Source organism: Anopheles coluzzii, chromosome 2 (genome assembly GCF_943734685.1).
Source record: "Anopheles coluzzii chromosome 2, AcolN3, whole genome shotgun sequence".
Taxonomy (NCBI): Eukaryota; Metazoa; Arthropoda; class Insecta; order Diptera; family Culicidae; genus Anopheles; species Anopheles coluzzii.
The window spans coordinates 100,542,854-100,555,663 of record NC_064670.1 but is presented as its reverse complement, the minus strand read 5'-3'; the positions used below and the strand labels follow the sequence as shown (position 1 = coordinate 100,555,663).

The following is a 12,810-nucleotide window of genomic DNA, read 5'->3' as shown; positions in this document are numbered from 1 at the left end:
GTTAACATTGAATTATTGAAGAAAACAAAAAACATTGAAACGTGCTTTTTAAATATTTTCTATATGAAGACATTACATTATATAGATATATATACATATATACAATTACCGAAACGACAAAAGAGGAAACCGGCGAGAAGAAGAAAGAAGAAAAAAACGGAAATCACAATACACTCACAAAACAAAGCAAAAGAAACCATAATATGATATAAAGGAACCACATTCGTAGCACAAATACACAGCAATCGCATAATGGTTGGATCGGAAGGAAACAAGAAAGTAAAACAAAAAAAAACAAAAACAAAACCAAAAGAAAACAAATACAAACAGCATAAAACAAGACGCGAAAGTAGTCAGCGACAATGCGGTGAAACTAAAACAAATCAAAACACACAACAACATGACGACAGCCCGAAGACAAGAGCAAACGTAGTAGGCGCGTTAGCGTTGCCGTTGCGTTAGCGTTGCAGAATGCAAACAAACAAAACAAGCAGAAACAAGCGGAAGACGACGCAGTGTTAGCGAAATAGATAAATAATAAAAATGTTACATTAAATTATACTCTTATACATACGTATAGATATATATACATAGAGAACGTTAATCTGTAAGAAAAAAACAAACCCGTGTACAATGCTAAGTCTCTATTCGTTACGACTAGAATGTTAGGATCATGCACCCAGTACGAACATCCCCGCGGTCGAAGCGCGAAACAGCAGTACGGCGGCCATTACCCATTACCTACACTCTCGCGTTTCTAAAGCAAAAAGGCTCAGTTTTTGTAATGTTACTCCTGTCACGAAAACACATACATACACACACAGCTAGGCAAAACTAGGTACAGCAACGACCACTTCTCGCTACTATCGTACAATGTCGTTTCTTTCTCTGCCTCACACAGTTTACCCAGCTAGAATCATGCGGATACGTGTTTGCGAACACGCTGTTTATTGCCCCGAACGCTGGTAGTAACTTTCAACACGGACCACGAAATGAATAGTGGTGGTGTGTGGTGGTGTACTGTGCATTATTAACTTTAGTTTACCTATTTCAGTTATCTTTCTCCGCGTTTTCTCCGCACCAACCAAGCGCGCCACAATACGGTGAAGAAGTAATTTTTCTAGTCCTGTCTCTAGTCAATTTTAAGGTGACAGTTAAAGCACGTGATGTTATGTATGTAAAATTGTAAATCTTTGTTTCGTTGTTTTGTTTTTGGGTTTAGGTTAAGCTAAAACAAGAGAAAGAGAGAGAGAGGCATGGGAAAAGGCGTTATTTAGTTGTACGGTTTCGTTTTATTTTTTCGGCATATAAAACTATACGCATATGACATTTGGGATCTACATTTGAGGCCATAATAAAAATTTATTATTTACTGTAAAACAAACAAGCTTGTTGGGCTCGTTTCTTTCTGATGCTGCGGTAAAAGAGAAATTCATCTCTTTACATATGATCTTCGCCGCATTCCACATACAACACAAAACACGTGATAGGGGGGGGGATGTCACATGTACGGTAAGTGCTGTTCAATACAACAAATTATACGCAGTTTCATTAATAAAATTCAGCTTCACATGTGCGGAAAGAAGGGAAGTTGGACAAATACTATGACTAAAGGTAAGTAAATTGAGTTAAAATACAATTTAAAATATAAATCCTGGATGTCGCTATGTCCCAAGCGCCACAGATTAAGCTGGAACGAATGGAAAATAAAATGTCCATAGAAAAAAAAAAAAACCAAAAGCTCCTCCAAGCGCCACAGATTAAGCTGTAACTGTTATAGGCCAACCTGATGGTCCCGTAGATCGCCACCGAGGACACTCATCGGGCGTAGATCGAAGTGTGTGTGCGATCTATCGGGAGGTCAGCAAACGCCCGCTCGGCACGATCCGTGAGTGCCGATCGGGAGAAGAAAAGAGATATGGCGCGCGCTTGAGAAAGGTCGTGATAACAAAGTGGTAGCAAATCGTTTAAAGTAAAGATTAATAAACAAGGACTTTCCAAACAACATCGTTTTAAAGGAAGTAACGCGTTTACGTTTCTTTAGCGTTCTCCGAAAGAAAACGAAAATATAACAGTAACGACCGGAAAATCAAATGTCCATAGAAAAAAAAACGAAAGTTCCATAGCTTCACTGGTTTGCTCAATAGATGGCGTATTACAACTCATCATTATATTGCTGTCCTTTTCTTGGAAAGTGTTTCGACAAACTTCATCTAATCATGACCTATATAGCCTTCTAACTTTCCGAGCAAAATCTATATGAATGGTCGTGTGGTCAGATACATGGTCATCAAAATCATCGACCAATATTCAAATCTCACTTGCTTCCTTATAAATCTTTTACATTGGAATTTAGTATTTAAACAAGTATTTTTCTAGCGATGCATGACTTCAATGCGAAACCACATGACAGTTCAGGGGGAAGGAGAAAGCCCTCAAAGCGAGGAAAATGCTCCACTTGCCCACCAACAGATGGCGCCACCAGCTTTCTTTTGCTATTTTTAGAATGCATCAGTCGTTAGTGGATATGTGGTACTTGGGGTATCACTTCATTGTTATACACAGGTCCAGTAGGATTTAAGAAAAATACTCCAAAATAAGTAAAAATACAAGAAAACTCCAATGTTCGAACACCTCCAACGGCCCTTTCCATAGTGCTGATGAAATCTTCACCCAAGCTTCCATATCCCAACAACAGATGGCGCCACCAGGTATTTGTTTTTGCGATTCATTTTATCCGTGATCGGAATTGATACTCATTCCTGCATGGGCTGTAGATTGATAGACACTGGAACCGAATGCGGAAACTACCCGTCCGGCAAAATGAGTGTATTTTTTGAGTGATTTGAGTGACGCTGTCGAAATACAGTGTCTCTTCGACGAATGAGTTACACCCTCGCGCGAGCCCTCCCCCTCCCCACCCGTAACGCACGGTGCGCTCTGCAGTTCTCAATGTGTTTGTGTTCTTTCGAGCCATGCTACCAACACATGTAAAGATAGTTGTTTCTTTCGTTTTTCGTTTTCTTTCATGCACTTATTCTAAAACTAAACACAAACACTGTCATTTTTTATTACATTAAACAATTTATTGAAACATAAAGTACACACTAAAGTACACATTTAGAATCCAATGACGTCATACCGGGTCGAGCCAGGCTGCGAGAAACTTGTCGACAATCTGCGTTGACTCTGTTCAGCAAATTCTTACCTGTGGATCCACGCACTGCATGTGCGTCTGTGCACACTGTTTATTCACTGCACACTTCACCAAAACATACCGGCGCACGAGACTTATAACGAAATGCGCATCAATGCACAAACACTGCGCGCGGGACTTTGAACAAAACACGCACAACCATCTCCGGCAAAGCGTCGCGCTGTACTGGTGGTTTTGCACGCGTAGGAGGGGGGGACATACGGAGCGATGGTTCGATGCTGTAGTGTAAGCGAGACAACACGATGTGACGAGCAGCTCCAAGTTGAGCTCGCTGAAAGAAGACACACACACATTCACAGACGGCTCGTCAAAGCACGGTATTTGTATTGGTGTTAGTGAAGCGCGCATGTAAAACAGAATGCGAACTCTCATCGCAGCTCGTTTCTCCTTGCTTCCTCAAGCTTCCTCATACCCCTCGGCCTGAATCACTCAAAATTTGGGGTCTCATTGTTTGCGTGGTAATGCCGGACTTACGCTACCGCTTCGAGTCGTTGAGACGCATCGGATATGTAGCAAAACGCATTTGACAGAAAATGTTAAGCAAGATGCGTGCCGTCTCAACGGACCCTAATCAAACGCCCTTTCGAATTGAAACCGTCAAGCCAGTCATGGTGCAATCTGGTCACCCGATGTAAACAAACATCATCTTTCCACTTCCTCGACGTTCCGTTTCGCGTTTGTTGCTATTGATGGCGCGTGTTTTAACATGGACAAATTCGTACCCGACGCGCGATACTTGCACGAAGTGCTGCTTTTACTATTTAACATGAAGAAAAGCGTCGCTGAAGCGCATCGCGAATTAGTAGAGGCGTACGGTGAGCGAGCCATAGATGAAGCCTCTTGCCGGCAAAGCTTTGAACAGTTCGAGCGGGGCAACTTTGCGTTCAAAAATGAGCAACGGCCGGAAGAGGACACCTCTGCGGGGAAAGCCTAATAAAAGCGTTAATGAAGCAAGTCCCCAAAACAGCAACGAATAAAGTTGAACGAATTGATTCAGTATGTATTAAACTGTAATTGGTTTATTATTAACCTACACAAATGACTAGCACTAGCGTTACACGAAGCTTACTGTTACTGGGTCTACCGGCTAGGATGTGCACTCTTCTGCAACTATCGCCTCGTCCCACGGACCGTTGATGTTGTTTTTGTACTTTTGCAGCCGCACGAACAGCCACGGACAGAACAGATTAACGAACGCCAGCGTGCTAATGTAGGTGTACAGCACGATGTGCGAGATGGTGTACAGAAAGAAGCAGCAAACGGCTATGGACGCAACTAGCAGCTGCACGCTGTACAGCTTGCGCACCAGAAACGGTCCCAGCGCAAAGAACACGGCCGCAACCTCGAGCAGCACGAACGCGTGCAGCGACGAGGACAGCCGGGAAGCGAGACAGATCGAGCCGAAGATGGCCGCGTTTAGCGAGATCGCCTTCGACACGAGGGCGGCCGATACACCGTAATCGAAGAAAATCAGATGCAACACCAGCACGAAGAACGTCATCGAAAAGATCGTGTCCGTGCTGATGCTGTTGGTGAGCGTGTGCAGCAGCGGCGAGAAGATGAAGCCGAACACGAGCACCGCGAACGCGGTTTTCGAATCTTCCACAAACTTGGCCAGCTGTATGTCGCGCCCGGCATAGATGAAGTAGCCCACGGTCGTGCCGATGGCCGACTGGCAGAAGATCTGCTTCGCTCCGATCCGTTCCATGTACAGGTGGTGGAACACAATCAGGAATGCCGTCACAACGCAGATCTGCTGGCTGAGCCGGGTGGCTCCGACGAACGCTTCAGCCGGGACGTATGTTTTCAGGTTCCGGTTCGTCTGCATGTCCTTCAGGAAGGACGGATCGGTATAGTTGTCCTCGTAGTCGGCATTTTCGTACAGATTTTTCTTCCACGGTTTTCGGCTAGTGGTTGGAGCTTCCATCGGGGAGCGATTTGTTTACGTGCAAATGGTTTGTTTACCTTTTTTTTGACAACAGCCCGGCGCAGATTAGATAAGTTTCAGGGTGTGAAAAATTAATAAAATTTGAAGCTAATTTTCGAATCACAAACAGATATCCAATTCTACCTCGAAATGCACTCATTTTAAAAGGCTAATTCCTAAAATAAACCACATAAAAGATTGTGCAATCAGTTATCAATTCAAACCGAAAGCGATCTAATTTTGAGAACTAACCACACGGTCATAAACACCGCTACCTGGACAATTTTCCCAAGATCACTACAACACGCTCTACCAACCGTGGCCAAGATGTCAGGACAATGCAGACTGTCAGAACAAAACGTCAACGTGTTGTTACCGGAGGTGGAATGCAAACGCTCTGAGGCAACATTTCTTTACAGCCGATCACCACCAATCGTCGGACCCCGAAAGCGAACATTTACCCTTTCCCGATCGTAGTAAAATAGAGCCATTATCGAGTGCACCATGGACAGGTAGCGTACTGCACAGGTTCGGTTCGATTGTGGAAACACCACCAGCGATCGGTGCAGCCCATCGGTGCAGTCCGTTCCTCCTCGTGGTGTTAGATAGCGAAGAGTGTGGAACAGTACAGAATGGACGATGAGGACGATCCCGTCGTGGAGGAGGTGAGAGCGTTTGACCCCGTTTGTGACGACGATCGAGCCTTTACGATCTGCTTTTCTTCTTCCGTTCGCCCATCCCAGATTCCCGTGCACCTGTCCAAAGCGCTAGCGGAAAATCTGTACGTACTGCAGTATCCGGTGAAGTCCGCCACAGCCACGTTCGACGATGGCCGGGTGGTGAATTGTTGCGTCAAGCCGATAAATCAACAGGTACGGATGGGGTTCCTTTTTTTTTTTTGTTGCACCAAAATAGATGGACACTGATGGAATGCTTTTCCCCCGTTTCCCCCACCCAGATCAAGGTAGACTATGCGCTCGACACAGCGTCCCGGCACTACGACGCCTTCAAGGGCGAACAGTTTGCGCTGGCGGCGGACGGGAAGCAGCGCGACAAAACGCAAAAGCTCACGTTCCGCAGCGGCACGATGGACAAGCAGTCGTTCCTGAGCGCGAAACCGATCGAGGACGTCGGCCGGTATCTGGTGTGCGTGATGCAGGACGGCGAGATGCACGCGACCCCGCTCAAGGGCATCGTCGCGATGCGGCAGATGTTTTCCTACTTCGACAAGCAGGACACGCGCACCAAGGCCGAACAGAAGGCGGAGCGGGACGCGGACGGTGCGGCGGACGACGAGGAGCTGACGCAGGTGACGGTAAAGTTCGCGGAAAACGAGCGGATGCGCAAGGCGCGGGAAAAGTCCTTCAACTATCTGTCCGAGATGGAGGCGGAGGAGCCGTGGTGCGAAACGTTCTGGCACGAGAAAACCTCCTCCACGGCGGAGCTGGAAAAGCAGAAGCTGTTCAGCGGCACCGGTGCGGGCGGAAGCGGCCGGCTCGCGTCTGACAATGCGGCACTGAACGTGCGACCGGCGGAGTACATGGAGCTGCTGATTAGCAAGGAGAAGACGGACCGTAACATCGACTCCCTGCTGCCCAGCAAGGTGGTGTGTATGCACAAACTCAGCCATCTGCCGCTGGAAGATCAACTGAAGGTGCTCCTCACGGATGGTAAGAAATACACGTGCTCTATTTTTGTTTTATTCAAACTCCCATTTCTAACATCCCGCCATTCTCCCACCCCATTACCAGCGAAAGTGATCACCTCCCAGCAAATATTCGACCTGCTGCCAAACCGAACGCTGCCGCCAGAGAAGGTGCGCCGGGTGCTGATGAAGGTCGGCTGGCTGATCCGGGGCAACTGGGTCGCGCAGGCCGAGTACGTCTACCCGGACGGCAGCGTGTCCGGCACGAACGGCGTCACCGCGGAGCAGATGCGCAACGCGCGCGACTACATTCTCTACCGCTTTACGAAATGTGATAGGCTCGAGCGCTCCCAGCTGGTCACGATCACGCAGCTGCCGGTCGAGGAGATACGGGAGATACTGTGCTCGATCGCGAAGCTCAACCCGGCCGACCGTACCTGGAGCATGCTGCTGCCCTCGAACGAGGCGTCGCTGTGCGTGGAGGAGCAGGAAATCTGCGAACGACAGGCCGCCTACTGGAAGGCGCGCACCGAGTTCTTCAACGAGATGGAGCGCAAAAGCAACATCGCCGGCAGCAGCAGCGGAAGCGGCGGCGGCAGCACTGGCGGTGGTCCCACATCGAAACGGGTACGGAAGCGTTCGACCCGTGACAGTTAGCCTACCACGGCAGCAGATATTTTGTATAGAACGCATAGAATTGCTTTAACAATAAGTAAGAAGTGAGTGCGCGCATAGCGGCCAATGCGATTTCGGTTTCTCTTCTCGTTTTCTTGCGTGTGACATATTGGAGTTGTGTTTTGGTTCGTTCGTTTTTTCTGTGGAAGAACGTCACAGACACACACACACGACCGGCAGGGTTTGATTATGTTGCTATACCCCCATCCTTTTATTTATACGAAAAGTTACACCACGCGCGGAAATAGTGGACAACAAAAATACAGAAATCCCGAACTGAAACGTTGAAGGTCTTTTTTCGTCCCTTTTTTTTTACTCGATGCTCATTTGGAGTCAATTAAACGGAAGACAGCATCCCGCACTTCGCCGTACATTTCCTCACGGTTCGTTGGTTTCACGTGGAAAATCTGACATCCGTTAATGCGTTTCAGCCGCTCGATCAGCTCAATGCCGGACGATTTTAGGGGTACAGTGGCCACAAACCGTTGCCTGCCGGTGCCGACGTCCTTCACGATCGCGTTCATCCGCTCGACAAACGCACGCGACTTGAGCTCCATCCGACCGATCTCATCCAGCAGCAGTACCGCTTTGGCCTGCCGTTCATCCAGCGCCGGCAGGGCAAGCCGTTCGAACTGCTCAATGCACACGGAATACCGGCCAACGGTTGCTGGATTCTTGGTGCCGGTGGAAGTAATTCTTGCCAGCGGTGCTCTTTGCCCACCGAACGTGACCACATCGAACCCGGTACGATCGCCAGCACGCGGATCGCGCACCTCCTCCGTGTAGAAGCCGGCGATGGGAACGTTACGCTTCGCCAGCTCGTCGCTCACTTTGCGCATTATGGTCGTTTTGCCAACGCCTGTCGGAAAGCGGGACAGAAGGGGAATGGTAAGCGACGAATGGCGTTGCTAGGGAAACGAAGGGTGAACACCTACCCGGCATACCGGTCACTAGGATAAGTGTCATCGCCGAAGTGATGTTGGGAGAAGAAACGATCTGTAGAAAAGAGGAAAACGAGCGAAGAAGAGTTTTCGTGACTAAACTGACATTTTAGCAGGGGAAAATAATAAAAAAGTGTTCGAGAAATGGAAAAATAAAAGACTCCTTTTCGGACTGATGATGACACACTGCCGGTAGCTCACTTTAAGATTTTACAAAAGAAAGTTCTTACTTTTATTACTAAGCGATCCACGTTTCCTCGTACAGTGTTCTTCTATCTACTTTCTGTTTGTTGCTTTTCAATTAAGAGTTTGTTTACTTATTTACATAATTTAGTTTTTTTTCTCCACCGTCCCACTCCCACTGCTCAACGCGATGAACTCCGAACGGGGTATTTTTTTGGTGCTGAACTGGGGGAACGTTGATTGATCTCCGAACAAAACGCTTCTGCGCTCGTACGAGCAAGACTTGAGTCCAAAAGAAAAGAAAGACACACAAATGAGTTGAATCGAAATCGAAGCAATCGCTGACAATTTCAGGCGCGGCACGCACGCAAAACTCACACAAACATACGGCAGGAGGCCGCTCGCGAGACAAGAAAGTCGGCGCAAACGGCATGCCATCAGTTGACAAAAGTAGGCCGCTCCGCTCTCTCTCACTCTCTTTCTGTGTTGCTTTGAATAACTCTATACATAATAACTCTATATTCTAGCCCTAAAGCAGATGATACCGCCACGACGACGACGACAAGGTCTGTTTGAGAAGGTGGGAACAAGGGCACGGTCCCTTCGCACACCCAAACGCCTGTGCGGCCATCGCTCAGCATTCCATCGCCAGCGAGTTGGAGTTTTCGTTGAATTCCGGCATTTCCGTCGCGGGCATCGCGATACTGTTGTCGTCATCGTGCACCGCCCCCAGCATGCCGGGCGGATGATGCAGATGATGCGGATGGTGCGGGTGCTGCTGCTGTGAGCCACTGTCCGATCCGCCGTCCACCATCTGCTGATCGTCGCCGCCGCCGCTACCGTTCGTATGTCCACCGTCTCCCATCTCGTCCGGCTGCACCTCCTCCTCCCCATCCATCAGCAGCCCGTTTGATGGGCCACCGGGCACTCCCCCGTTCGCCGGCGCGTCGTCCCAGTTGATCTTGAAGCGGGTGACGCGCGGCTTCGACGCCAGTATGTTGCGCGTCATCTTGTGGAACAGCGGCTTCAGCGGTGGGTTTTCGCGCAGCTCCGGATCGGCGTACTCGTTGTTGATGAAGTAGCCGACGCGCACAAACTCCTGCCCGCGGTACGAGCAGGTCAGGAGCACCACCGTCACGCCGACCGCGTCCTGCTCCGGGATGCGGCTCACGTTCGGCGGATCCGCCTGGAAGACGAAGATGTGGCGGCCCTCCGGCACCGGGCCGACGTAGATCGTGTCCAGCACCTGGTCAAACGCTTCCGATTCGGCCGACCCGACGTAGATCATCTTCCACTCCAGGTCCTCCTTCAGCTCCTCGATGCACTCGAACGTCAGCTCGAACTGGAACGGGTTCAGGAAGCTGCTGGGATTGTCCAGCACCACCACGTTCGTGATGTGCACCTTTGCCATCGTACCGTCACTTCAAACGATCACACGACAGGAAGCACAAAACACCTGGGACCCGGGAACTGCCGCTGGGAGCTGCCGGACCTGTGTTCTAGAATTATCCACACACACACTCTACACGCGCAATACGCCGTGAAGGGACACGGACACACAACAATGCCCGTCGTGGAGGTGCACTGTGGTGTGATTTCACTTGTGCTGCACAGCTTCCGCCGGGTACCGATCGAGTCACCAAACTGTTTGCCCGTGATTACCGTAAAGTATGCACCGGGAAGATAACGCGTGATGTGATTAAAGTGGGATTTTTACCTTGCCGTAAAATACACGCGCGACTGCGACAAAGAAAAGTGCAAAACATCAACATACGCGCTCAGCGCTTTTCCCGCTCTGCTTACTTCATTCGGCTTTCTACCTAAAAGCAAGGTGATTAGAGAAGAGGGGTGCACTTGATCTAAACCCATTTTGACAGCTCTCGCACGTCAGAAGGGGCATTTCGCTTTCTATTCAGCTGGAAATAACTGAAAAATGAGGAAAATGAGATGAGATAGTTGAGGAAATTCGTTTATTTATAGATTTATTGAATTAATTACGGCAAATCGGGAGAAAAACTACAACATGTCCAACCCCACAGTATAGTAACCTTGTTTTCGACCGTATTCAAACCAATGTCCGTTTTTAGATCGTTTTCGCCGCCAGAAATGACACCAAAAATATGTGACAGAAAAGAATTGCACATTTGCTGTTAAATTACTTACATTTCATTCTGCAATAAGACAGGGACAAGTACAAGCTAAGTTTTCTCAAAACATAAAATAAGGAAGCAATTTTTATGATTTGCATTGCTTTATTTGCATATGCGTCTGCAAATTCTAATGTGACCAGTAACGGCTATGTGTTCTTTCAAACGTTTATTGGCGGCAGCTGCTCCTCCCTTCCAGCGAACCATCCCTTCGCTTCCGGCTTCCGGAGAGCGTCTCCTAACGGCCAAGCACTTCACCGGCAGCTTATGCGCCCATTAAGGCTCGCTACCACCAAACCGCAAACGAACACACAAACGAACACACAGAGCAAACGCCTGTGCATGTCCGTTCGCTCTCTTTTGCGTAAAATTATCCTATTTTTGTTTTGTTTCTTCATTCTTCTCCCTAACCCGCTGCTCATGTGATTTGCAAACTGTTTGCCCTTACTTAGCCGAGATATTGTTGAGATAAGAGAACACGATTGCCCTCCCTCCCCAACTCAATCGCTTCGTGCCTTCGAACCTTTGCGGTTTCTATCATTTCTAAAGTTTCACGTTAATCATCTTAACTGCTGCTGTTGCTCCTCCTGCTGTCGTAATATTTTCACTATGCTACGCTGGCTTCCAATAAGAAAACAATTTCACTGTAAGATTATTCTAATACAAACATCCCGCTGCTGGGGGGGCTCACCACCACTGGCCGACCGGGCGGCTCCACCCCATGCACAGTGAGGTGGTGGAATATATGTAATTGAGTGTGTGTGATTGTGTGGGTTTGTGGGAGCGATGGTGATTGCAATTGTGTTTTTGTTCGCCCTGTGTCCTCCGCTCCCTTTTGATTTTCTTCACGTTTGCTCACGCACCCTCACCAAACCGGACGCAATCGATCGTATTTCAACGAAAGTAATGACACACACACGCACACACATACACAATGATTTTGCAATACTGCTCTCCACAGAAAGAGAATGTGCCATTTTTCATAAGACAAAAACCCGCATTCGCTGCAGTTCGATTAAGTAAACGTGCGACACCACTTCTTTCGCCCCTCGCTGTCTCTCATTCTCTCTGTGTTTGTTTGATTGTACTACCATCGGATTCAACGTTTCGCAAAAACTCCGTCTGTAGCAAAACAATTGTTTCTCCTACATGCACACACACACACGCATGTAGACACACAATTGTGCGTGTATGTTTTAATATAAAAATCATTTGGAAATGGTACCTCGATCTACACGAGCTTCTTTCCGGTTACCATAGCAATTTCCTCGCCGATTGTTACACCAAGATGGCGTCGCACCACCACGTGGTTACGAACACGCCACCACGCTACAACAACAACGATGGTTTCGCTTTCAATGCTCTTTCCAACACGTTCCTTCCTCAATTGACCCTAACCCCGTTGCGTTTCAACGCGCTTCCTTCGTCTCGCTTTTCTTATGCAACGCATCAACACACGCGCAAGCTATAGTTAGTGTTGTATCCATCTAAACGATAAATAGAGATTTCAAACATAGTTGATCAATATTTGCGGTTAAGCAAGTTAGAGGTTTTTCTTCACGTTTTACCGTGTTGAATTGAATTTGTTTGTTACGCAGTAGTCTAGACCATTTGTGGGGAAACAGCCGACCACCGTGAAACGGGGGTTGAAGTTGTTAAAGGTAACTTCAGACCTTTCAACCATGAGAGCAGGCAGACTGCAGACTCAATAATAGGATACAAAGAGTACAACGATATAATAGTGTTTGTGTGTGATCTGTTAAAGCCGGAACCCACCAAACCCGCGCACCCACCCGTCCGATGCTTTGAAATTCGTTTTTTTTTTTAATCTCCACTCCTTATTCCCCCGCAGTCGCGATTGCAAAATAAACCACCTGGCGGCCAGAGCTCCAGCTGTGTCTCACCCCCCACCCCCCCCCCCCCCCCCCCCCCCCCATCGCCTGTACTCAGCGCACTAAATATATGTTTATGCGTGTATGAGTAAAACTATGCTCATCATCCGCAAAACTACTACTAACTCTCGTCCTCCCGCCCCCCTCTTTTGTTGTCCTGTTATCTCACTCACATATACATAT

At 48.1% G+C, this 12,810-nt stretch overlaps 4 protein-coding genes across 4 annotated transcripts; 1 reads left to right on the top strand and 3 right to left on the bottom strand.

Moving 5' to 3' along the window:
• Nucleotides 1-4,209: 4,209 nt before the first annotated feature.
• Nucleotides 4,210-5,250, bottom strand: LOC120952386 (phosphatidylinositol N-acetylglucosaminyltransferase subunit C). Its single transcript, XM_040371687.2, has one exon. It carries the CDS (start codon nucleotides 5,142-5,144, stop codon nucleotides 4,305-4,307), a length of 840 nt encoding a protein of 279 aa, XP_040227621.2. The 5' UTR covers nucleotides 5,145-5,250; the 3' UTR covers nucleotides 4,210-4,304.
• A 233-nt stretch (nucleotides 5,251-5,483) lies between these two features.
• LOC120949948 (DNA-directed RNA polymerase III subunit RPC5) lies at nucleotides 5,484-7,746 on the top strand. The gene is made up of 4 exons (XM_040367599.2): nucleotides 5,484-5,809; nucleotides 5,888-6,016; nucleotides 6,103-6,814; nucleotides 6,896-7,746. The coding sequence occupies exons 1-4, from the start codon at nucleotides 5,777-5,779 to the stop codon at nucleotides 7,444-7,446; spliced, it is 1,425 nt and encodes a 474-aa protein (XP_040223533.2). The 5' UTR covers nucleotides 5,484-5,776; the 3' UTR covers nucleotides 7,447-7,746.
• Nucleotides 7,649-10,408, bottom strand: LOC120949950 (nucleoside-triphosphatase THEP1). The gene is made up of 3 exons (XM_040367601.2): nucleotides 10,306-10,408; nucleotides 8,400-8,460; nucleotides 7,649-8,323 (listed from the first exon to the last, which is right to left on the bottom strand). Exons 2-3 carry the CDS (start codon nucleotides 8,428-8,430, stop codon nucleotides 7,788-7,790), a joined length of 567 nt encoding a protein of 188 aa, XP_040223535.2. The 5' UTR covers nucleotides 8,431-8,460; nucleotides 10,306-10,408; the 3' UTR covers nucleotides 7,649-7,787.
• LOC120949949 (histone chaperone asf1) lies at nucleotides 8,762-10,306 on the bottom strand. The gene is made up of 2 exons (XM_040367600.2): nucleotides 8,967-10,306; nucleotides 8,762-8,870 (listed from the first exon to the last, which is right to left on the bottom strand). The coding sequence occupies exon 1, from the start codon at nucleotides 9,997-9,999 to the stop codon at nucleotides 9,223-9,225; it is 777 nt and encodes a 258-aa protein (XP_040223534.2). The 5' UTR covers nucleotides 10,000-10,306; the 3' UTR covers nucleotides 8,762-8,870; nucleotides 8,967-9,222.
• Nucleotides 10,409-12,810: the final 2,402 nt, after the last annotated feature.